Source organism: Myripristis murdjan, chromosome 24 (assembly GCF_902150065.1).
Source record: "Myripristis murdjan chromosome 24, fMyrMur1.1, whole genome shotgun sequence".
NCBI classification, from domain to species: Eukaryota; Metazoa; Chordata; class Actinopteri; order Holocentriformes; family Holocentridae; genus Myripristis; species Myripristis murdjan.
Genome location: NC_044003.1, coordinates 25,742,307 through 25,769,486, shown reverse-complemented (window position 1 = coordinate 25,769,486; position 27,180 = coordinate 25,742,307). Strand labels below are relative to the sequence as shown.

Below are 27,180 nucleotides of genomic sequence, written 5' to 3'. Positions count from 1 at the left end.
GAACACGGTTTTACAATTACAGTGCAGTTCCATGGGAGAGCTGGTGAAACGAATTATTAAATTATCTGATGGACCGTCAAATGCACAGCACGATAGATAAAAATAAAAATCTTCTCAAGGACATTCAACAGAATTAGGAGCAACTGTGGACAGCAGAGAGGTCAAACAACTTCAAAAGATATCAGACAAAGATTGGCAGAGGTGCCTGCCGAAAACAGCGAAAGAGCTCCAAATGTTTCCAGAAGTCACTCTGCATTATGAGACGTCTCTTTGTCCCAAAAGCTCTACTTCTTACCAAGTAGCCTATACCAGCGCCTTAAATCTGAACAAGTCTTTCACTCTCAGTTCACACTAGGACCGTTTTCAAAGAGTTTCCTGTCCACACTGATTTGTTCAACAGAAGAGACAGAAACAGTAACATCTACACGTTGGGGCGCCCCTGACCCACGGCTTTTATGTTTCTACTGTTTGCAGAAGTCAAACCGCATTAATTCATTGAAACCCAACAAGCTATATGACTTGATTTCTTTTGAAGAGCATGGGAAAAAACGGCAATGAGCAACTTTGCAGGAAATGGTTACAAGAAAATGACCTTGAAATTAGCTAAAAAAAAAAAGAAAGAAAGAAAGAAAGAAAGAAAGACAAAGAAAGAGAGAGAGAGAGAGAGAGAGAGGGAAAAAATCAAGAAAACCATATTTATAATTATTATAATTATATATTTAAATAGTTACATGTGTTTTTCTTGTTGTTGTTGCTTGTTTTAGTGAGTTTTTTTTATTTTTTAATTTCAGTACTTTTGCTTTTATTCCTACTTCCTACTTTTGCTTTTACTTTTTTGGCTGCTTAATTTCAGGTCATTTCCTTGTTTGTTTTTCTTCTTTTCTTCTCAGGTTTAAGAGAGTTAAATATTTGTGAAAGGTGTGTGAAATGTCAGCAGGAAGTCAAAATCAAGACTCAACATGGACAAAAACCAGACCTCTTTATCTGGACTGACAATAAAGTTGAACTGTAACTATGAAAGTAGCATTTTGAATGTCAGCTAAAAGCCTGAGCATAATCACATGACACTCATACCTGCAAGTTTTCAAAACGCTCCATTTTCCCCGTCCACACTACAACATTCAACTAAAGCTGAAGACTGTCTTCATGTGTACAGCCATATATGGAGAAAAAAAAGACTGGAAAAGGTTTAACACTCCTTTCATCCACAACTACTGACAAGGAGCCTTTGAGCAAGAGACCAAACTCCAACTAGTCCAGCTGAGCTGCTCATTGCTGTCGGAAAAGTGCAAGTGTGCTCAGTTGGATTCAGTTGTTAACTAATAATAACAATGTCTGAAATAAATTTTTAAAAAATCTGAAAAATCTGATCTGTGGTTCACTGTCCATGGCAGAGCTCCAGAGAGAGTTAAATCTCTTTTTTCTGGCTCTGGGAAACAGTTGTCCTCATAGAGCAAACACTGATTAGGCTGCTGCAGACCACAAGGACAGCATTTACACATTAAACAGGGCGGTATTCCCCTTCCCAACTTTTTCCACCATCTTCCACCAGTTAGTAGCAGAGAAGGAGTATCGGACTACAGCTTGGAAAATAGCCAGGCTCTGTACTTTCTCTGACTCTCATCCATCTTCCATGCTGCCCACTAACAGCTGGTGTGTGTGTGCATGACTGGTCTACCTCAACGTGTGTGATGAACAGCAGACCCTGTCACGATGCTGCAATTTAGGAGCTAAAGACATAAAAAGGAGATCAGAGAAGAAAGGGAAGAAGAACAGAGGAGAGGAGCAGCTACAAGCATCACAGCGATAACACCAGAGTTGTTATAGTTCAATAAAATCTGAGCACAAAAAGTAGCCATGTCAAACGCAAGATTAAATCCAGGTACAAAAGCTGAGTGTGCAATAGTAAAACGAGAAGTGTGAGTGACAGTACCTGAGAGTGGTTAATGAGGAGGAGGATGATGGTGATGAGAAAGATGGCTGCAGCTGACACAACAATACTCCACACTGAAAACAACCATGAAGAGCACATGCTGACGGGCTGGTTGATTGGCTGGACGGCGGACTGACTCTATGGCTTTATAAACAGCGGACTAGTTTAGTAAGAGAGTGACTTACGGCTGACTGGCCTGCTTGACTGCTACACACAAACAAACAACTGTCCCTCTGTGTCTCTCGCTTAAAAACTCTCTCTTAAAAACTAGCACTTCAGGCTCGCATTCTCCTTTCTCTATGCCCCACAAGGTACATCTGTGTGTGTGCCTCTACAAGTGTGTGTGTGTGTGTGTGTGTGTGTGTGTGTGTGTGTGTGTGTGTGTGTGTGCGCAGGAATAATCGAGTGTAGATCATTTGATTGGCAAAACTAAGAACAAACACAATCTGGCCATGCAAATCTTCAGAGGTCAAAACGTGTGAGGTACAGAGACAGAGAGAGTGTGTGTGTGTGTGTGTGTGTGTGTGTGTGTGTGTATGTGGGTGGGTGGATGTGGGTGTGTGGGTTTGTTTTGTAATCTCGTGTTTGTATGCTGCACTGAAAACAAGACACAAGAAAACAAAACACATGTTCAGAAAATGTTCAGAAAATGTCATAGGCATGTGTGTTTGACAGTGTGCACACATATGGTGTGTGTATGTGTGTAAACTTGTGGAGACAGATTAGCTGGTATGTGTTATATTTACAGGATGTGTCTGTGTGTGTGTGTGTGTGTGTGTGTGTCTATGTGTGTGTGTGTGTGTGTGTGTGTGTGTGTGTGTGTGCATGAGTGTATGTGTGTGTTTGTGTACAGCATACATGCATGCATTGCAGTCAGAAAGACTCCGCTTGTTATGGCCGATCTGTTATGGCCACTCAGCCACGCTGCAGCAGAACGGAGCTCAACTGAAATGAACTCGTTTGAAACGACACCTCCCACTCCCATTGAGCCTTCAGCAGCACACAGCGCTTTCAGCTATGGCAAGCTGTTATGATATCTAATCGCTCAAGTTCAATCATTTCTGCGAGTCAGGATTAATGCAGTACAATACATATCCACTATGAATATAACAAAGTTTCTGCGTTCAGTGATTGAAAATGGGTATGTAATTTTGAATATTTAAATCTTGATATCCAATGTTAACATTTTCAATAATGTAATTTTAGCTATGTATGATTAAAATAAAGCCAGTAAAAATTACATTTATACCTCTTCAACCCTGCAAGTCCCATAGTCGGGTTTATCATTGCTGTGTGGCCGAGCTTTGTTCAAACCCACAGACGTTTATTTGAAATGCTAGTGGAGTTATTATATTTCCAGAGGTACCAGATATATTTTGATGGATAACAGGGATTACAAGACATCTAGATATTTTCTATTTGATGTAATACTGCAGCCATTAAACAATGGCATATTTGACTTTGTCAGTCAATGTAAGTGTGATGTAGCTTCAATAAAGCGTGGCAAAGTTGCATGTGACAATGTTATACAATGTAGAAAAACAGGTGTTCTTTGATGCTACTTGAAAGTAAATCAGAGAGAATCAGAGTTCAAGGCTTTGAATATATTTTGATTGCAATTTTTGACTAGTTCAACATGAATATTGGTTGTCTATAATTTGAATTTCCTTTGGTGATTAAATGTTAATGCAGCTTGTGTGTTACACACATTGTATGCCAACAGCCATCAGGCCGTACGACACCTCAAGCCAACCAGGGGGGTGCTGAGGCAGCGTGCCAAACCATCTATACACTCTGCTGTCCGTCCTTTGCATTTTGATGCAAGTCAGCACAAAGTACACGTGTACCTAGCACAGTCACTCAGTCTGTATAGATGTTTTGCAGTTTTGATCATGTGGTGTTAGTCAGGGATGCACAATTTGACGTGAATTTACACTTTCTGTACATGTCATCTACATCTGTAATGATAAATAGCAAACATCTACATGCATAGACACTCACTGGCAAATACAAGCACATTTTCTCACATCATATGTATATGCTGCAATTTTCAATTAGTTTTTCTGGTAGATATCTGGTAGATGTATATATGTTGCGACTTGGTGGTACAGTGGTTCATTTGATGTGATTTTCCACTAATTACATACTGCACAGATTTCACTTCATTGTATCTGGAAGTTCTACTGCCACTAATGCAGCTATTTTTCATGCGTTCCTACTTTCATCCAGACATTTCTACTTTATCTGTACTCACTGCTGGAATCGTCATATTCCTAAGAAACAAAATTTTATGTATAGCACTTTTCTAAACAGCCTTTACAAGATGATACTCATCTGGCTGCCTTTTGTTCTTGGGTATTTTATCTAATGGTAGGATTCCCGATGTGTTCATTTGGTTTTATTTTAATGACATTTTGAATTTTGAGGTTTGTCTGCATGTTTCAAGTGCCTGCCAAAGACAAATTTCCACTTGAGGACAATACATTTTTTTGTTTCTTTTCTTTTTTTTCTATCTCTTCTGGCAGGACAGTCCAAAGTTTGGGAGCTCCTGGGAGTAAAGGCCTGCTCAGTTTTTGACCTCGAGCTGTGCTCCGGCTCATATGGTCTGACATGTTGCGGGTAAGACCACTGCACCTTAAAAACCATCAGCAAAATCTTAAATCATCTCTAAAACTAACCAGTGCACAGTGTGCAGGGGAGGTTAGGCGCTCTGAAATAACATGAGAAGCGCTCTGCAGCCTTTTCAAATACTGATATTGGTGTTGAGCAGCAGTGAAGTTGAAAGTGATGGCTTATGAAAGTGAGGGCTTCAAAGTTATACGCTGTTTGGAGTGTGTCAATACACATGTATGAGTCAGCAGACACACTTTTAAAGTCAAGCACACTTTTCCCATCAGTTTATAAGAAAAGCCTCTTTAAATAGCACCCTTTAAAACTGCCTAAGAGAACCTGACGACTAAACCAAATATTTAGGTTTCAATAAATAAGTAAATGCACAACCCGTTTTTTTTTTTTTTTTTTCATACATAACATGGAAAGAAATTCTTAATTTACTAACCCTAACCATTCAGAGCTAATCCACTTGTTTCACCTTTAGGTTTGCACTACATATTACATCAATTTATATTGTATTTTGAACAAAGGCAATTGTCATGATAGCAAAAACTAAAATAAGGCTTATTTTAAGAATAACAAGAATTATCCCTTTAAAAAATCCCATTAACTGCAGTAAAATGTTTGAGGAAAATGTAAAGTGGACACAAGTAAATGGGCTACAAGTCAAAATGACACTGGTGTTCTCCTTGTTCTCCTTGCTCTTTAACTGTCTTTGCCAGGTGTACTTTCCATCAGATAAAGTGGGAGAAATAAAACCTGTCTTGACAAATGGGTTAACTTTGAATCCGCAGCATAAATGTACTGACACTCTCTGCCCAAACTCTCCCTAAAGTCAGACTCACACTGGCTCGCTCTCCATCTCTCCTATCTCTATCCCCAGACCAGCTGGATGACAAGAGGAGAGGAGGAAAAAAGTAAAGTTTCCACTGAGAGAGAGAGAGAGAGAGAGAGAGAGAGAGAGAGAGAGAGAAAGAGAGAGAGAGAGAGAGAGAGGAAATGGTAAGCAAAGGAACTTCTTGCAGACAGGAAGTGGGGCGGGGGGGTTGCCGTTTGCCTCAGCGACAGTATTTTCCACATCCGCCGCTGACTACAAACAAAAAAAAGAAAGAAAAAAAGTGTCTTGCCCTCTGTAAACAACAGAAAGAGCACAGAGAGAAAAAAAGAAACACTGAGAGAAAGAGTTTATCACCAGACCGCTGATTACAATCTTGAAAAGCATGCATCATCTTAAACACATACACATCTGCCGCTACGGTTCCATGCAACGTGCTGAAGATGAATTATTTAGCAGCATGTTGCACTGAAATATAACACAAGTTGGGAGTGGTCCAAAACACATCACGGCTGTGCTGAAAATCATTCAACTGTGACTCTTAATGGTGGGCTGAGGGCAGCCAGATGCCGTTCGATGCCTACGGGGAGGAGCGAAGACGGGTGGAGAGTGGTGAGAAGAGTGTAAACCTAGTGCTAAGGGTAACCCTGGGTTACAAATGTGCAATGTGAAAAAAAAAACTCTAGCAGGGGAAACACTGATGTGTTCTAATGTTTTCAACAGAGAAGTACTGAGGAAACAACAGCACTGATATCGCTCACCACAAGGTCCCCTGGCAGACGAAAACACTGCAGACTCTGAGTCTGCAAAGTTTAGGCTGAGACACACACACACACACCAAACACAAACGGCATGTACTAATGGTGTGCAGAAAAAACTGCTGTGCAAATTTGTTGGCGCGCAAAAAAAGGCTAAATATAGAGCAACTAGTCTTGAGAAAGAGACAGCTGAAAGAAAATAACTATGGTTTTAATTAAGGTCAAGTTAGTAATGTTTTGAGTCAAAGTAAATGATGAGATAAGGCAAATTTGTCTCCAAATTTTGGTTACTGTAACAGTATTTTTAAGTTCTGGCTGTAATAAATATGTAATAAATAAAATATGTATGTAAATAATAATATGTGATAAAGTTACCTTGAACCTTGAACTTGAACAGCAAGCTGTCAGAATAAACTCTGAACTTACAGTGAGGCACGTCAGCCCTGTTTAATAGTTGTTGTTTTGGCTTTTTTCATGCAACTCAGTTCTTATCTCTGTGAGATATCATGCTAACACACAAACAAACATTCAAAAGTGACAGATTTGGAAGCAGCAAGAAGTAAGTGGTGTACCTGTTGCCTAGAAACATATCATAGATATGTTCCTGTTACCAAGAGTTAACAACAATGCGTAGCTAATGGTATCTACAACAATGGTTTGCAGACCAGATACTATGGGTAGCTAGGGTTAGGGTTACAAGGTAACAAGCTGACATTATCTAAACCCAAAATCAACTGGATATATCAGTGATAAAATTATTATTTCCAGGAAAATAGGAAAGTGCAATACTCTTCTGATCTTAAAACAAATGTTTATCTAATAAAATTTACCCCATCTTTATGCTTTGGTTGACTGACCTTTATCAGATGAATAGCAATAGAAACATACAGTAGGGGACTTATATAGGGAAAAAACACCCATATAAAAAACAGAACACAAATTATGGGCAAATCAGTTCATTTGGATTTATGTTGTATATCTATGCAAAAAAAACAGCTGACTTGTAACACTGAGATTTTCATTATGCATGTTATAACGTTATAAAAGTGGCTGAGCACTCTGTCAAAGAATCCAAACGATTCACTCATCGACACAGAACGTGCCCAGAAATGTGTGCCTCAGTCACCAGACACATGATCATGCCTGCTAAGATTCCCATCAGTTAGCAGTTGTAGTCAGTGAAAAAAAAAAATAAATGAAAATCTAGATTAAAATCATGAGAAGTTTGAAAAAAAAAATTTTTTTTGGCCATATTGCCCAGCTTTAACATACATATGTCAAAAGCACCAGTTTCCCCAGTGAAGAATGTTTCCAGGCATACAGCACAGCTTTTAAACCATAGTTATGCACTGAAACCAGGACTCACCTCTCACTGATTTGACACTTCTCTAAAGTATGGTTCCTGCTCTCAGAACCATGGAAACATTTTGCAAAAAGTCCAACTCAGTGAAGTGCTGCTTTAATTTCAGATCACACCTTTACCATCAAAACTACACTCATCCATTGATGGATAATACATTTAGACATAATCACACATGAAAGGTCCACAAACTTTTCTATTATCTATGGTGGAACTTGATTTATAACATGTTGTTGGAAGGTTTTCTTCGCAAAATACCTGTTCCTCACACTTCACATTTCCCAGACTCATATGTTGGCATGTCAGTTTTGGTGATGTCCTCTCTGACATTTTGAAATACATGTCATGTTCACATGACACTTTTACACGTGTGATACAGTAAGGAGGTAGAAGCACTGATGAACACGCTGAATCACAGTTTCCATTACAGGAAACCACACAAGTTTACTGTTGTAACCAGAGACTGCTTTACAATATGCAGCATGCTGTTATGCGATATGTTTGAAAATAATAAAAATGTATTATTACACTATTAGTTAGAAGTAACATTTGTTTCACAAAATTATAAAGACTTTGGACACCTAAAACTGTTCAGAGAGCATGGACCTGAATTTAGAGAGTTTTGGCTGTGGTGTTTGGAAAAATGCTGTTTTGTATTTTTGGTGAAAACAAAACAATGAAAATGTGCAAATAATTCTGCAAAAATATAATAGGTTTAAATGACTGTGTCAAGTGTTTTGAAAGTATGGACCTTACCTTGGGGAATTATGTCAAATCAAATGATAGAAGTTGTATTTATGCAAAGCGGCTGGTGGGCCACACTTACTCTACCATGGCCGGGAAAACACTGGTGTGCACATGCATGCATTCTCACATGAGCACAAGTTTACACAGTAACACCAGAGAAAGAGTTGACTGGTGTTTCCCCTCTAGCAGTAAGCCAAATAGTAGGTAACACACACACTTGTGTGCAGACACTCGCTCTCAAACACACACATACAGCTGTGAGAGGGAAACTCAGTTTGACGTCACAGGGTTGCTAAGCAACTGGCCGCCGTGTTAGTGAAGATTTTCCACTGCAGTTGAAATACTTGTGTCTGTGTGTGTGTGTATGTGTACGCTTGTGATGAGTTTGCAAGGATCGCCATGGATTAGAGTTAGAGGGCATAAAAATGACCTTCTGCCCAGTCCTCACTGCAAGAATACTCATTTGTTTGGTTTTACATACAGGATTTGTCTTTAATTTCAAACAAATGTTTCGGTCAGCATGTGAGTGTGTGGGAAAGTCAATATACCTCCAAAAGCATAGAACTATGAAGATGTGTCTGTAACGTGAGTGCATATGAGTGACTTGAAAAAAACTGATTCTGTGCATGTGTAAGTGTTTGTCCGCATGCAACAAGCTGTTTGCAGTGCGGTGTGCGCATTCAGAGGCTGCGTCAGTGTTAGTGTGTGTCTACACTTTAGAGTTGAGCAACTGAGTGTGTTTGCTTTATAGAAACATTATGAGTGGGCGAAGACAAGTTTTCATTCCAAAAAGACACCTCTGTATATATCATGGATGGATCTTTTCATGGATTTTTACATGAACTTTCAAACACCCCCAAGAAGAACACCAGCCATGTATCACAATGTACCAAAAACAATGCAGTACATCTCAAATCCATCCTGAAGCTTAAACACCATGAGTCAAACTGCACACCCTCTGCATGCTGTAGTTTCAGTCAAACAATCTGAGTCACTGATTATTCCAATCAACTGCATTCATTAGCTTCCTGTTGACTATACCTGCTCCTGTGCTAACCAGGGAACTAGTTTCTCCTGTTTCTATTTCCTATGTATTCTACTTTAGACACTGCAAATGCAGGAGTATCAGTTGTGTGAACATGTAACCTTTTTCTACACCACTGGATATTAAATGACACAATAATGATGATGTGGAAGTGTGGACTGTAAGCTTTAATTTGAGGGGATTTTCAACTGCACTGAAAAAGCACCTAAAGAACTAAAGCCTTTTGTGCATATTGTCCTTCATTTCAATGCTATTTAGACAGGCACATATAATGCTCAGAAGTCCTTTTGTAATCAAAAACTCTTACTGCCTTAAGGCCAGCAAGCAAATAGTGAAATTAACTTCTCAAGTGTTTTGCTTAATCTTAAGCATTATGGAGCTGACAAGTGACATAAAATACTGAGGAAGCAAGGGGGTTGAGCTGTCATCCCACCTTGTGCACAGCTTCACCACAGCTGTCAAAGACTGCAGGTTTCTCTCTGTATCATTCATATCACAGCTCAACAATTCAACAGAAGAAGAAAATGTTCACAGTTTTGTTACAATCTATTAAAAGTGGCTTGCACTCCCCTCGCTTTAACCGAGAAGCGTTGGCTGTACCTATGTAACTATAACCTCAACAACATCACCTTGGTGAGATGCCCAACACTCAACAGATCAGCCGCAATGGCCCAACACGGTCTATATATGGCTCTGTTCAGATCTCAGCTTCTTCCAGCTAAGCATGTACACTCTTATATAACCCAAAAGTCGATGGCCATAGCAAAATAAATCTGCTGAAAAATGTGATGCCTGTGTTTTAATGAAGCCATTTTCGTGGTATGCAACATACTGTATTTCTGCGAGATTTTTATGTAATACTGGGCACTAGCAATATTTTTCCATAGGCTAGCACACAGGTTAATACACTAGAGTAAGGGCGTTGTAAAGTAAAGTGTTATCCATTTGTTTTAAGAGTGTGGCTCTGGTCTTCTACGGGTACACAAGATGTGATTTTGTCACTGTGGTAGAGACCTGATCCAAACTGTCTCAACAGCCATGGGAAGATCAGATCTGTCCCATGTCTACACGACTTCCAATTTGAGATAAATTTAGCTAATGTACAAAACATATAAAGCTCTCCTTCCTCTCTCTCTCTCTGTCTGTCTCGCTCTGTGCCTCTCTCCCTTTCCTCTTCTTCCTCTCTCTCACAGCTTCTCTCTCTTGTTCTTTCCTATCTTCTCTCCATTCCTCCCTCTCTCTCTTGCAGCCTACATACCACCCACACAGCCAAGCATGCTTTATGTGTTTCTGCATGTCTGCCTTCTGCACACATGTACCACAGTTTCTTAATCTATGGGTCAAAACCCATTATTGAGCTACATTCATGTGATACAACACGATGTACCCAGACTTTATACTGTAAACTGTGTGTTTGAGTCAGTTTATTCAATCTCCAATGCGAGCGACAGTCAATTTGTGGCGATAAAGATGAAGGGAAATATGCAAACAACAAACAACACAAACTCTGTTCAAATCCATCAGGCAAATGCATTTAAACAAATAGCTAAGAGCCATGCCAGTGACTGCGATTTCCCTTTCGAGATGGGTCATTCAATGAAACAGGATAGATAGATAGATAGATAGATAGATAGATAGATAGATAGATAGATAGATACTTTATTCATCCCGAAGGAAATTCACAGTTTTCAACAGTATCCACAGATTACAAGATTAAATAAATAAAAAATAAAGAATAAAGAATAAAAGATGACACCATGTAAGGCAAATGTATGCATACATTTAAAAGAATTATATATTTTAAAAAAATAGAAATTGGTGACGCTCTCAACATCACAGAGCAACTCTAACTGTTAAAAAATAATCCATTAATTTCCTCTAAAGCACAAGAAAATTTGTTTTTACTTATTGCTGTCTTCACAGAAAATGGAAACATGGACATTTAGATTTTCATCATGTGAAGAACAGCATGTTAAAATCTGCATTTTAACTCCATTTCATTCCTAATCTTTTTTGTTTTTATTTGTTCCAATTAGTATTGTAATATTTTTCTTAATACGATTTTTCTTAAAAAATCTACCAGTGGGATTATATAATTCCAGCTGTTTCCAGTGCTAATCAACCTGGTTTCAGAAATTTCTTGAATTTATTGTCATTTTCTTGGTCTGATCTACTTTATTCTGCTGTGTTTCAACACATTTATACTTGTTCCCTGAAATATTCCTGAAACAAGTAAAACTGCATTTGCTCTGCATGGTCATTTGTCTTGTACTCTCAGGGGAATACCACTCCGTTTTAGATCTCATATATGATTCATGACAGTTTTGCTGATATTAAGCGAACGTGAGCAACGCTCTGCCAAAGCCAAAAACCTGAGGAAAAAGACTCTTTGTGATGTAAGGACCGATCATGTTCAATCATATTTAAAAGCAAAAATGAACTGGCTATGTGACTAATGCTAACTACATGTACAAACACTCCCACCTACCCACCCACACACACAAACAAACACGCACACACATGCACGCGCGCACACACACACACAGTCAAACAGGCCTAAGCCTCCTCTTTGAACTGTGTCCAACTGCAGGCAAAGCCTAACTGTGTGTGACTAGCAATCCCTCTTGCTTTCTCTTTTTCGCTCTCTCAAACACTCACTCACACATACACACACACTTACCTACCCACACAGTAAAACAGACCTACACACACACACACACACACACACAGGTCGGGGCACAGAGCTAGCTTTGTTACTGTGAATGTCAACCGTTACTCAGGGAGAGAGCTCAGGCCAATTTGACACATGACACAGTAGCACCCAGCAACATGCGCAGACATATTCACAGACACACATACACACACGAAGGCGGTCACACAAACATACTGACACACACACAGACACAACCACACACACATGTTCTGATCCAGGATCGGCAACAGAGACTTGTGTACAGGCAGAATCTTTCCAGGGACTGGCAATCACAAGCTTTGCTTAAAAAAAAAAAAAGGAAAAAAACCCTGTCCCAAACCACTGAAGTAAATTTTGTTACACCACATTTTTACATCTTTACTAACAAAAATCCCTTGAATTCTTTAGGTAAAAAGGCCATGTTTTGCTATATCTTATTGTACTTTGTTTCCTTCCTTTACTTTCTTTTTCTTTCAGTATTTTACTGTTTTTAACATCTTATCTTCACAAAAGCCCCTCAAGGGACAAGTGCTGCAAATTAGCACCGCATATATCGCTGTGATGCTTCATCTTTTGCATCAGAAAGCTGTTTATAGCTTATCTCTGAATACTGTTTCTGTCCCTAAAACAATAAATAAATAATAATAAATATAAATAATACCCCCGTCTACATCAGTATAGACGCTGGTGTGGAGGAGTAACCAGACAATGTAAATGTCTAGCTTCTCATAAAGAAAACCACTACTGAACTCAACGAATGAGTGACACAACCGGTAAAAGACATTCTGATAGATTCCTGTAAAGTGACACATTTGTAAAACTTCCCGACAACCCAACATAATTTAGCAAATGGTGTGACTTTCCTGAGGAGGAAAACACTTCTGAAAATCCAATGTTATTCCAGGAAGTCCATGAACAATGGAATGGGAATCCTTGGGGACACAGTTTCCAATAATGACCTGACCTTCCATTAACAGTAAGAAGTCTACTGGACCAGTTTACTGAATCGCCTATCGTCACACAGGTTGTGGAAATGTCTGCATCAAGGTTGGCCGATAACTCAAAATTACATCAATATCATGACATAAGTTTAGGTATCATATAAGCACCAAGCACCAATTGACATCCCTATAATGTTGTTATAATATCAATATTGAGGTATCCGTTCTAAGATGTTGTGATGATGTCTTATTTTGTCTGATTGCCCACCCTGACTTTCGGTGTATGGAAAATGCCTCTAAAATCCAGTGATATTCCAGGAATTCCATGACCAAAACCGTTTTAAACAACAAAAGATTGACTAAAAAAGCTTCCTGAATCACTTCTCAACACGTAGGTTGTTGCCATGTCTGCATGCAAGAGCACAAACTAACACGCAAACACACACACACACACACACACACACACACACACACACACAAACACACACACACACACACACACACACACGTGCTTGGTGCTACTCACTGCTTTCTGTTGGGAAGTGAGGACGGCAGGGTTGAGAAGCTGCTCTCCCTTCTCGGTATCGCTGGAAATATCCTCCTCTGATTCCTCCCACGATGAGGAGAAGCCAGCTGAGGAGGTGGAGGACGACGACAGCTTCCTAAGGGAGCGGGAGGATGAGTTTGGCCCAGGGATGGGGCTAGAACTGGGGCTTGGGCTGCAGCTGAGTCCCTGGTCTGAGTTGGGGCCTTCGGAAATGTGTGGTGGGCCTTCCAGACCATGGTCGGTTATTATGACTGCGGGGATGGAGGAAGAGTGGTTGGAGGTTTGGTCAGTTTCCTCCAGCAAACCACAGGGGCTCTCACTGCTTTGTGCCCAAGGTGGAGCAGTGCTTTCTGGGTTAACCTCAGTCCTGGCCCCCCTCTCTGCCTGGAGCACCATCTCAGAACACAACTGGCCTTGTCTCTCATTTATCTCTCCTCTCTCTGCTCCTCTTTCTTCTCCCGGCATTTTGTTTCCTGTCTCCTCTCTCTCACCTCCTCCCTTTTTCTCCTCTCTCTGTCTTCCTCCCTCTCTCTCCTCTCTCTCTCTTCCTTCCTCTCCCCACTCCCTGTCTGTTCCTCCATCTGGCTTCAGTGTCTCAAGGGAACCCTGAATGCCAAGTAGTCCGTCTACACAGGAAGTCAGTGCTCTCGTCTCTGACTGGCTCACATTTTGACCAATTGGCTGCGTGTCCCCCATATTCGTTCTGTTAGCGCTTCTGTCCTTCTCGCTCTGTTTCTTTTCTCCTTCTACCCTTTCTCTCCTCATTTCTTCCTCCCTTTCTCTGCCATTTTGGAGAAAAGAACAAGCTTTGCTCTCTTTGGGGTGGTGCGTCACGTTGTCAGGGGCCGTGATTGGCTGGCAGTGATGGGAGTTGGAGTTGCTTGTCAGTCGTCTTGGAGACCGAGGGCTGCGTTGGAGCTCATTGTTAAGCACCTGGGTGCGAATCCCTGAAATGTGGGCCTCAAACATGCCCACTTTTCCCCTGACCTGGAACACACAGAGACAATTAGCCTGTTGACATACCCACAGTTCATTTTCTTTCCAGTGGAAATGTTTACGCCACTGCATTTTGGTATTCGGTCTGTTTAGATTCACACTGCCCGATTACAAGCAAGCGAGGGCTGGTGAACGAAAGTGTCATGGACTCACAAATAGCTTGTTTATTGCACAGAGTTTTGGCAACCTGTCATCCTGCCAGGTTAGAGATTTTTCTGGCACAGAGCAGTCAAAACAAAATCAATTCCAGTTCCTGTAAGTTAAACTATGCATGATGGACTGTCCGCGCTCTTTGGCCTAATTCTCCTTCTGTGATGTTCCTACCAGGAAAGAATATCAATAAAAGGCAGAATATGAGCATCCGTCCAGATTGCAATTGGATCTCAGTTTCTTACACTATTGGCTTTCCAAGTAGGAGGCATTATTAGCTGCCAGATTTCAACATCCATGACCTCAAATTTTGGCACTGTTCCCTGGATGTTGGATAATTGGTTTGGATTGCTTAACCAACTGCAGCACACTTCACTTAGAAGAGGACTGACACCCATTTCATCAGGTGTCTTGGTGTGGCCATATCTTGCTACCCGAGTTTGACTGGCATCATTTTCACCTATTTAAATAAACCAAATTAAAAGGAGTCAACACTCAGGGTTTGACTGAACCGCTACAAACACATCTGGGGTGAATGCTCCTATAGATGGAGAGAGACAGACAGGCACAGGTTGTGAGCAAAAGGGAGACAGGAGAAGAAGGGGAGAGAGATTTGGGAATAAGGAAAGAGCGAGGTAGAGACAGAACAAGAACACATACATACACACACAAACACACACACACACACACACACACGTAGGACCACCTCTACATTCTGCAGCTCTCTGTGTATCTGCAGCAGCTGTGCTTGGCGTCTCTGCTCCCCTCGTCGCTCTCCTCCTAATGTCTCTCCTCCTCTCTCCTCCTCCCCGCCAGGAGAACTCAGACGTCGGACTCGCTGGCCCACATTAACTCCCAGGCGCTCCAGGTTTCGTGGGGAGGGCGATCGAGCTCTTGGGGTGGGGCTGGGGGAGAGGGAGGGGGAGGAGGAGGGGGTAGAGACAAAGGCCCGGCCCGGGGCTCCTGACACATGGCTGGGACTTGTCTGGGAGAAGAAAAACAAGGTGGGGCGACAGGGACAAAATTAATGCACTCATACCAAATGAAATAAATGTAAAAGTAAATGTCAATAAACAAAGAAATAAATGAAAACTACAAACATAAACAAAAATTCAAAGAAGCATAAATGATTGCTTTCTTTTCTTCATAACACCCTATCCTCTCAGTTTGATACTGCTTACTATAACATATAACATGAATATATCTCATAAATATTCATGTGAAGGTGGGTAAATGCTACAAATAAAAAATGTGGGTAAACTAAGGGTTTACCCTTCACTACATCCTTCTGCAAACCACTTCCTGCAATTGTAACTGCAGCTGAGATACCTTGGGGCTGGTTGGGCTGAAGAGACCTCCACCCAGGGCTCCTCCACCCAGTAGCTGACAGTAGGTGCTCGGATCTTGGACCGGCAGGACCTGTCGACCCTCTGGGCTGGTTCGAGCTCTGGAGGCAGTACTGGAGGAGCTTGGCTGGGTCTGAAATTTATTACTGCTGTGGAGAGGAGAGGAGAGGAGAAGAACAGACAGAAAAAAGAAAACACCATGCATGTTAGAATCCTAAATTTAATTTAATATACAGTATCTTAAAAGCATCATACAGGCAGACACCACAGTGCACAGAGCCTCATACTGTACACACTAAGACATATTCATTATATTAATCATTTACTAATACTAACAACATCATGTCACTCCCATTACAGAGTAATCGAATAACAACAACGCAAAAAGTCCATTCTGTGCTCAGAAGCTCCAATCACTCATAGTGCAGGTAATACAGAAAAAGATCAAGGCCTTTTGAGTAATTTATAATAGTTTGGAGAAAAAAAACAGAGTTTAGATTCTGATATTATGGAAACTAAACTAAACTAAACATGATTTGTGAAGGCAAATCACAGACATTATGAGTATCAGGATGAACTTCTGAACTTCTATCAATAACATGTATCAATAAACTTTAGTGTTACTAACTAACTTAATTAAAATGAAAACAAACCCAACTTGGTATGTCACTCATAAAAGGCGCATCACCTAAATAGCTAAAATCTAAATGCAATAAGCAACAGATGAGTACTGATTGTCAAAGATGATGATAACATTATGAATTCTTGATTTTAATTAGCATTCAACATATTTCTGCACACATTACAACTAGAACATACCTGGGAGATTACATTACTGACTTTGAGTGTTTAAATGGAATACATCACAGACAGTGATCTTAAGCATGTAATTACATTTTGAAAGTAACTTTGCCAGCCCTGTTTAACAGCTTGCCAGCCATCTACATAGATTGCAAACGTTCTGTAAAAAAATGTCGAAAATTCCATAAAAACTGTCTGTATAAATAGTATTTAAATGTAAAAATATGACATGCCAACAGCTCACCTGTTCATGACTCCAGGGCCGTTGAGGTTCAGGGCAGAGGCTGCCATCCCCGCGGCCAGGCCAGGGGCTTGGAGGGCTGGGTACACATCTGACAATCTTCCCTAGAGCTGCATGGAGGTCTGGTCTGGTGGCTCTCAGTTTCCTCTGCACTCAGACAGCAGCGGTAGCCTTCCACTGCTAGAAAATTTTTGAAAAAATAAAAGGGAAATCAAATTTAATGACATCTGATCTTTGTGTTTATAGTAAAGGGTAAAAAAGAGGCCCCAAAAGCCTCAAATGAACAATTAAAATGGTATATATATGATGATAGAATTTGAAAATAAAAATACTTTCCTGTATTTAAAAAAAATTCATCACACTACTGAAGTGCATGTCAGACCTGTAAAAGGTTTTTGGTAGTCTTGTTGCTACCTGTCAAGCTAAATAACAGGGATTTACATGCCACATGGTCTTTGGAGCTGCAGTATATTTTACATATTTAGCTTCAGCAATGTGTTCTTGTTAGGCATTTGTGGCCAACACTTTGCAGTTATAGAGAAGGAGCAGGAAAATGGTGAAAAAAAAAAAAAAAAAAACAACCTCTGGCTATTTATGGCTCCGCTCTATCCTGCGGCACAGAGCCAATGTTTCATTCAAACTGAGGCGGATACCACTCCTCAAACATCACATAAATATTTTTGTGTCATCAGTGTTTCACCAATGACGCAGCACTAGTTCTGTCACTGGCACACTCACTGTAATCGCTCATGAATTGCAGTGATGGGTAAGTAAATGCATTGTTACCATTTTAAACCTATAGTGACTTACATTTTAATAAATGTATTTACTAGCTGAAATGTGCTCCCTCGTGTTTTTTACATTCTTCCTTGACAAGTTAGATTATTTAACAAGACTCAGCTCCTATAGGTAACATCAATTCACATGCCTAACATTAGGCTTGGATGTAAAGTGCTACCTCTTAACCAAATAAATCAATAACATCTCCCCTTCTTTCGGAGCGTCAGCTTTCTCCTGGACATAACAGTAATTAGGCTAAGTGAATTGCTCTTTTTAGGTTTTGGCTGCAGGCATCTTTAAGCCCAGTCCAAGTTCCAAGTTCCTCTAAAATCGAGTTCCAAATCCAACAAAATCCAGAAACGTCTACTGTTACAAAATTAGATACTCATTAGTAATATCAAATGCATACTTAGAATATTTCAGAAAACTGAAATAAGCTCTCTAACAAGCTTCTAGTCTCCTCCACCTGTCCTAAAACATTTACCTTGATGCTCCAGTGGGAGGATTGGATTTGTCAACAGTTTTCTCTCCAGAAAAATGCTCTATCCACTACTAAATCAAATGCACTTGGTCATCTTTTCCATGAAAATGAAAGTCTATCAAGGCCCTCTTTTTTAACTAACCTCTATGACATCTTAAACACTGAACACAGTTTCAATTGTATATGCCTGATGTAAATATGAACGTTTCTTTCAGAGACACAAAGCGGGAGACACGTAGGGGAGAGAGGGAAACACAGAAAGAGATGGAGGAGGTGGGAAGGATGCAGAGGCAGACATGTAGAGGGATGGGAGAGGAAGAGAGAGGAAGAGAGATAAAGAGAAGAAATGTGAGGGGGGGAGGGACAGTCAAGCGAAGAAAGACAGACAGACAAGAAGAGGGTAGAAAAAAAAGGGAGGGAAAGACGACTATAGCTGAGTCATGGGATCTCCTTGTTGTGGAGTGACACAGCCAGAGAAGCGGGGACACCAAGCGTAGCTTTCATACAATCATTGAGTAAGCACTTCTCTTTACATGGTGAAATGTAGCAAGTTCACCGCGTCCCTGTATTCAAATTCACCATGTTTACTTGTTGCACTGTTACTTCTGAAATGTTTTACTTTCATAGAGTAAGTCAGATTAAAAGCCATTTGCTGGCTACAAGCAATCATTTGACTTAAAATATGATGAAATAAGCACTTTAAGTCAGAATTCAATTCGCTTGCTTAGTTTTTGCGGCATCAGAGATCCAGGCTCATTAAAAGAAACTAGTACCCCTATTAGAAACAGGCCTGTGGCCTCCTTTAGCTCCTGACTGGGAGTTAACCACAGAAAGGGAAGCCACTCTGTCATACAGAGATGCAAAATGACACACAGACAGTAGTTTTATGCTCACTAAATAGACCATTTTCCCAACAATGATTTTGACATGAAATAGGCTAGCAGGTACACACAGGTGTTACTAATGGCATTAATTAACTTACACTTGGGAGACCCAAGTCCAACATCTGTGTTAAGCAAGAGTGGCATTCATTTTAAGATAAAGTTACTTTAGCTGACGTTCATATTAGCAAAGGTTTCATAACCTTAACCATAACCTTTTCCTGAACTTAAAAAAGCAGTTTTGGTGGCTAAAGTAACAAAACTGGCTAAAATGCTTCCGGACATACAAGACATGTTGATTAGAAATATGTCTTTGTGGCACATCAGAAACACATGTAATCTGTGACAAAATAGGTCTTCTACAAGGAAACATCAATAACAAATGGATGAGCCCTTAAGTGACTTACCCACTGAGAACTCGTCTAACAAGTGCAGTACAGTTCAGTGCAATTACTGAGTATTCTGTAGAAAACAACTCTTCCTCTTACTTGAGTAAAATATTTCAATGTCTTGGTCATCATGGGATTCCTGCTACCAAGTGATGCAGCTGAACAGGAAAAGACACAACCAGTACATACATAAATAATAATAATTATTGTTGTTGTTATTATTGTTGTTGTTGTTGTTAATATTATTATTATTATTATTATTATTATTATTATTAATATCATTACATCCTAATTATTATTATTATTCCTCATTTTCACCAAAGAAGTTACACTAAAACGCCCACACAGTCTCTTCAAAACAAGGGTTCCACAAACAATTTTCACCCCCAGACCAGCTGACTGAACTGTGATTACTGACTGACAAGTTGAACATTACATCATGAACGACAGGGTAAACATGGGATCCCCTTGTTGGTGAGTAAAGTTGGAGAGAGAGGCAGGAAACAATAAGTATGATGTCTCTCTGTAAAGCCAGTGTAGCTTTCTTCACTGTAATTAAAAACTTGTCTCTGTGAAGACACAAACATCCTTAGAGGCTGAGAGACAAACAGGAGGGAATTAAGGAGACAGCAGGAGACATGGCCTGAAAGACAAGAGGGAGTGAGAGGGAGAAAGAGAGAGAAAGAGAGGGAGAGCGACTTTTATAGGCTGTTTTATCTTGGTTTACAGCCCTGTGTCTTGTGTGCAGGAGTAGCAGATTGAAATTCTGCAGAACTACTGAATCAATCAGTCAGTGAAACAGCAGTGGGCACCAGGGGAGCATTTCCATACTGCACACTGCACAGGACTAACTGCATCCTAGAGACTTTGTGTTGTTTTGTTTTTTCTGCCTTCTGTTTGACTTTAACTCTCACCCTGCAGCTTGTGGACTCACTTCTCTTCATATGACCTAATTGCCCTATAGGGATTGTTTAAGTTTCAGTGAACATAATGCAAAAAAACTGCACACACACACACACACAAAGAAAACCATTAACCCTGGGCAAACTAATCTCTTGAATCCCTGGGTTATTTGCTATTTAACAGTCCTGCACTGTAAACTGGGTTGACCTGACTGTCAATAGCCCTGTTAAACAGAAGCTGTATATTAGAAAACAAACCAATAGCACTGTAATTTAACCTTTGTGTGCTCTAGCATCCATACCTGTATATTCAACCATGAGAGAGCACACTGGCAACCTTGTGGAATATCAACTACAAGCTGTTTTGCTACTACCAACAGCATTTTCCACTTTTACTTCTGTTTCTTAAAGCCTACCACTTTCAGTTTTTTGTCTGGCTGGCTAATTTTCATCTCCCTTGAAGGTAAAATTGCAGAGGCAGACAACCAGATTGACAGCTTCTTTTTGTTCTTTCCATCTAAGACATGTTGGCTGCAATGTAAGACCACCCACCATCACTATGATGAAAAGCCCAAAAATTTTGAAGATACATAACACCAGCGCTAGAAACGGACAGCGATGCAGCAGGATAGCGAGGCAAACCATCAGCAGCACCATTATCACCTCGGTCATCATCTCAAACGCCACCATAATCTCTATTACTACATGCATACAGTCACAGCTGTGCATCATTTACACTACTCCACAGTGAATTTATGAAGAGTAAACTGACAAACCAAAATATTCATCCTGGTTTTTACTATAATGGTAAAAAAAGGGAAACTTTTTGAGGAAATATACATGAGAATTGCCTTCAACAGGGAGAGAGACTGAAAATCAATTGGTATATAGATTGCTGTACTGGTCATAATGCTGGGATGACAGCACATGTACATGAAACGTGCCAGGGTTGCTCTATCAGACAAAAAAAATCAGATTTGGGCGAATTTACAAAAGCTTTAGATGGCTTCCAAGTGGGCAATTCTAGTACTCGCTCTGCTGAAAACTACACTGCCTACAGCCTACCCACATACTGTAGGCGTACAAAGGAAAATAAGTTGCTTAAAAATGGAATGAGCTCCTCAGAGAGCATTTCTTGACTTTCAAAAAAAAAGGAGAATTTCACAAAAGCAGAGATAGCTGACCATACTTTAAACCCAGCGGTAACCTCAGTGGGGTCCATGATATGTGAGAGGGATTCCAGAGCAAAATGAGAGATAAAGAGACAAATCATAAACGACATTTTGACTGAAAGTGAGCATTGTGGTATTATTGGAAAGCTCTTGTTGGGCCTGATTTAATGGTCACCACCACATTTGTAGTCATGAAAAAAAATAAAATAATAATAAATTAAGGAAGAAATCTGGAGAACAGTATTTAAGAGGTCTCCCGGATGCTGACCCTAGAATGAATGTGGTATCTTTTTAAACATTATTAATTTTCTGAATGTTAATCTCTGTAAAAGCATGAATGGCTTGTTATGTTTGCTATGCAAAAGATGTTTTTGTTTTTTATCATTATCCACTGTCTCCCGTTATCTGCCAATCTACAGTCCAGCCAACTGTGTAATGTATGACTGTGTAATAAACTGCATCCAAGCATAATCATCATCTCGGATGGGACTCAATCTCATGACATGACAGCAGGCCGTGTTGGGTCTTACCTCACCTCCCAGCTCTCCAAGCCTCCTCCAGGACACTTTTATTGGCCTGTAATACCTCGGCCTGATATCCAGAGCAATAAAAACGAGGATGAGTCTCTTCTCTCTGTGTGTGAGAGACAAGATACACACACACAGAGAGGGAACAGGCACACACACCAACTATGCCCAAACACACAGGCTGCGCCTCCTTGTGTGCCAACTTATTCCCAGGTCTTGGCTGTGAGAGACACAAGGCTACAAACCTCCCCCCAAAAAATAAATAAAAATGAAAATAAAACTAAAACTAAAACTCTTGCTCTTGAGGTTTGTTCCGACAAGTAGGCTAGTTCTTCGACGCAGTTGATCCTTGCTTCTCCTTCTTCTTCACCTTTTCACAAAACATCCTCCTCCACAAAAGATTTCCAAACGTCTTTCTCTTCAGCGAGGTTGATATTTTTTTGGCTCTAACTATGTCGGAAGAAGTAGTTCAACGTATTTCACGCAAGGCGACGTGAAAAGCCTTCTTTTGTTTCTTCTCGGGATGAATAGTTTTCGGAGGACTGTGTTGTCATGTGCGTTGCTCGGCACCTCTCTCGACTTATAGTAAAGCGCTGTTTGCGTCTGTCTGTGCCTGAAGCCGGAAGCGACAACTCTCTCTCTCTCTCTCTCTCTCTCTCTCTCTCTCTCTCTCTCTCTCTCTCAGGCTCGGTTCACAGGAAAAGGGGGGGGGGGGGAAACTCAGTTGCTGTGAGCGCGCGCTCGAGTGCACGTGCGTTCGGCGCTGGGAAAGCCCTCAGATAAGCGCGCGTGCATGTCTAATTAAAGGCAGCGCACGAGCCAACAGCGTGGCTGACAAAAAAAGGAAAGCGCCGTAGCTGCCCCATTAACAGTGGCTGGCAGATGGAGTTGGAGCACACAGACATACACAACATTTCTCCAGACCTTTCTACACCACAGAGCTTGTCTGTGTGCTCACGGGTTTCCAGCGAATACATGCCCATCCCGGTGTGTGTCTTCTGGTCGTGATTTCACATGCAAACAAGAACATGTACACTGAAATAAACGTATGAAAAAACGGACCTTTCAATACACCCTGCCGAGTGCAGTGGTACAGTTACATGTATGACAGCCGTCGAACCACACACTGAGCTGATGAATTAAAGAATATACTGAAAGTGTTCTTTATGTTTGTTTTACGTTGTCTACGAGGGGTTTTGCCTTTGAAAAAATATTTATTGATTTTATAATGTTCTCCAAAGTCTCTGAATGAAAAAAGTTATTTTTGCAAATAAGATAAAATACAGAGAATATAGGTAGTGGTGGAGTTTTTTTTTTTTTTTTTTTTTTTAACTGATGTACAAAAAACAAACCAATACTGAAATTGTGACCTCAAAAAACAAACCAATACTGAAATTGTGACCTCAAAAAACAAACCAATACTGAAATTGTGACCTCAAAACCTAATTGTGGGTTTACTGAACTATTAAACCCCTAGTTTCCACCTCTCCATGTTTATCCTCCTTAAAGATGTCCATGTAACAACAAGGCCTATGGGACAGTCTGTCTCTCCTGGTTATATGACAGTAATGAATGTTCACTGACAGTGACTATGCTGTCAATGCATGTTAAAAACATTGTATACAACATATAGGAATTATCAGCATTTTGCATACATTTGTTGTATTTGATGTGGATGACACTGAGGAACCATAACATGACATTCATAATCTTCCAAAAACTTCCCTCTGCTTTAGGGCCCTCACCTTACACAACCACACCTGTAGTGAGCCACTGAGAACCACTGATAGTTAATGTGACATTTGGGAGGTAACATAAACATAAATATGACTCCCACAAGAACTGAGGCAAGAGGATGTGTTACGTTTTATTTAAAGGGCTATTTAGGTAGTAGGAAGAAACATGAAGTCCTGGACACAAAACACTTTTGATTATAGTCATTTTCTGGAGGTTTAAATCACAAGGGTCAAACTAACTCCAAGGGTAAAAAAAAAAAGTTAGTAAATCTGAATATACCAGGAGGGCTAAAATGTAGTTTGATGCCATTTTATTTACTACACTGATAGTTTTCCATTTACTGTTATTGATTGTTGGTTTAAATTATTGGCTCAGTCTGTTTCCTACTAATTGGTACTGGTATTGGCCATGAACAAATCCATGATCAGTATTGAACTAACATATGACAAAGTTTATTTAATGGTACTCCCTTTGTGCTAACGTATTTATTTATAATAGGAGACACGAATTTAAATGTTACATGTCTCAAAAATTAACAGACAACACTGTATAAGATAAATCAAAGCAGAAATGTAGTGTTATTCTCCTTTATTAATTGATTACATTGATTAATTTATCCTGGCAGGTTAATGTATAATAAAATGTCTAATTAGTGGCATTTCTCTGTCCCTGTGTGTGTTGTGCATGTTTACATCTATGCCTTCTTACTTTGTGTTTATATGTGAGCATGTGAGGAGTGTCAGGTGAGTGCCCGGTGTTGATTTGAATGTGGCAGTTCTGTTGTTGGAGCCGTAGTAAAATTATTTTTCCATCCACTGAAAATCATACCAGCCTGAGGTCATTGCATTGAAAAGAACGAGCAGCCAAGCGGGTTCTTTTTTAAATCACGTATGAAGACTTGGTCAAGCTTATTTAAAGAAACTGACATTCATGACTCTTTCAACACACTGTCCTCAAGGAATGACTGCCCCGATCTCAAGGAGGTTGTTGCATGATGATTTATTGAGAAATGATCATGTAAATCTTGAAATTTTGGGACTTGGTCATATGTTACAATAACCTTGATATGTAAATAATTGCCTTGTGTATGTGACATTCTCTACAGTGTACCAGCCTCAGTAAGGACACTGTCCACCTCAAGTTTGCCTTGGTGGGCTTCAGTGATCAGGAGAACAAGCTGTCAATCTGAATGCTGAGGTTCTGTGGAGCAAGGCACCTAATTAGGCACTTAATTCCTGCTTAAACCGGGAGTTATTCAACTGAAAGAAACAGCAATGCACAGTTCAGTGAAAAAAAGTTAAAATTAGCATTCTTATGGAACTTCTACCATCCAAATTTCTTTTTCCTGGTATAAGCAGTATTGGCAGACTGGGTATATAATGCACAGTGATTCAAAATAAATTGGCTGGATATGCCAAAAAGAAGGGCTGCTAAAAGAAGACCATTAGTCACAGGGGAGAGCGGTCTATAAGCTCTGAGATCTGATTGAAATTTTTCATGTGTCATATTGATTAATTAAAAAAAAAAAAAAATGACTGTGTGATGGCATGTAAAGTGGAGCTGCTGATTTTTGAGCCCAAAGTTATTCCGGCTCGACATTTGTCATTGTTGTCCATCAGGTCTTTCCTTTAAATTTTTGATTTTATTGTAGACAGTCTGCCAAAATAATCCATAAATCCAAGGATCCAGATTTCCCTCCTGTTGTCCTGGTTTCAGATGAAACTGGCGGCGTAGAGAGGTGATGCTTCCCTCTAGTGGTCACTCAGAGTCATTGCATCACAAGCCAACAGTGAGGCATTATCATTGGTCGTCACCTGAGTCTGTCCAAGAGGTGAGCATGTAGATCTGTTGTTGTGTTGTACAGTTTATATTTATTTGGTATTCATCACTGTCACAGGATTTAAGGCCTGCATCATTTCCCGTTTTGCAGAACGCTTACACATAACAATAATGCATTAACAATAACACACAGTAATAATAATTATTATAATTAAAAGTCATCATCATCATCAAAATTCAAGTTTATCCAGTTTGATTAATTAAACTATAACAAGTAAACAAAGTCATGGCACTGTGAATGTCACTAAGGGTGAAGGTTGTATGCCATTAAGGTACATCAAAATTAAATTACAGGGCAGAGAGGTTTCTTCAGCTTTCTGCATCATATCTTTCTTTTTCATTGATTTCTAATGCTGCTTAAAGAGATCTCAATGGACTGCAATGTAATTCCAATAATGCTCTCAGTCTTAAATGCTGCTTAAAGTGGATTTATTGGTTGGTAATGTAATATGTAATGATCTCTAATGCTTCTTAAACTGGATCTACAGGTTTACTGATTATGGATTGTTGGTTATTATTTGTCACTGTGCTTGACGATTTAATCATCACATGTCCTGATCACATATTAAGTGGGCTCTTGAATGACGTAAAAAGTAAATAAATTCTGTGTACATAGGAGCAGTACAGCACCTTTGTGCATTTTTATAGGTGCTTCATAATTCAAAACTAGAACAATCAGGCTTGTGCTTGCTGGAGCCCCTCCCAAGAAATGTGTAGTTGTCACCAGAAGGACTGAACAAGAGTGTAAGAGTGTACAGGAGTGTATTCTGACACCAGCTTTAGAATACATGTCTGTCAATAGACCTATTGCAGTGCCCACAATGTAAACTGTTATTGCTTTTTTGTTTTCAAACTTGCTCTTGCTATCATTTCTACATTTTTTAAAATATAAATTAATTCAATAAGGCAATCCTTTATTATGTGAAACAAGTAAAACATTTATTGTTACATATATGGGGTTTATTTATACACTGGAATAAATATTGGACATTGGCATGAGTACATAGGTACAAATAGTAATAAATACTGGTATATATAATAAGTAATTTAAAAGTAATCACAATATTAAGAACAATGCACAAATAAATCAGCAGGTCCCTGTCTCTTCATGTTACTTGTTCAAAGTTGATGAGAAAGCAGCCTTCAGGTTCTGCACCATCAACCTTCAGATCAGATGCCGCCTGCCAGGGAGTGTCGCAAGACTGAGCACAGATGGAAAGAGCTAACTTATTATTATTATTATTATTATTATTTTTTTTTACACAGCAGTTAAAGATGCAAGAGCTGCATGTTTTTCCTTACAGCCTGTCTATTACCTGTTCATCCTTCCTGTCACAGTTAACAGCAGCACATATTAATTAATTAATTAATTTATTTTTTGTGAAAGGCGCAGAGCATGTGTCATTTCCACTGGTATTGTCACCACTAGGGGTCTCCACTATTTCAGCTCTGGAAAAAGTCAGTCAT

General features: G+C 39.9%; 1 protein-coding gene across 1 annotated transcript in view; it reads right to left on the bottom strand.

Annotated features, from left to right (window-relative positions):
* Positions 1-22,695, bottom strand: part of LOC115355886 (inositol-trisphosphate 3-kinase B-like) — a 36,465-nt gene extending 13,770 nt beyond the window's left edge. Inside the window, exons 1-6 of the mRNA XM_030046810.1 lie at positions 22,141-22,695; positions 17,009-17,185; positions 15,947-16,112; positions 15,324-15,602; positions 13,997-14,458; positions 13,451-13,933 (exon numbers count right to left, since the gene is read on the bottom strand). Of these exons, the coding sequence (XP_029902670.1) occupies positions 13,451-13,933; positions 13,997-14,458; positions 15,324-15,602; positions 15,947-16,112; positions 17,009-17,055 (1,437 nt within the window). The 5' untranslated portion in view covers positions 17,056-17,185; positions 22,141-22,695. The remainder of the gene's footprint in view (positions 1-13,450; positions 13,934-13,996; positions 14,459-15,323; positions 15,603-15,946; positions 16,113-17,008; positions 17,186-22,140) is intronic.
* Positions 22,696-27,180: the final 4,485 nt, after the last annotated feature.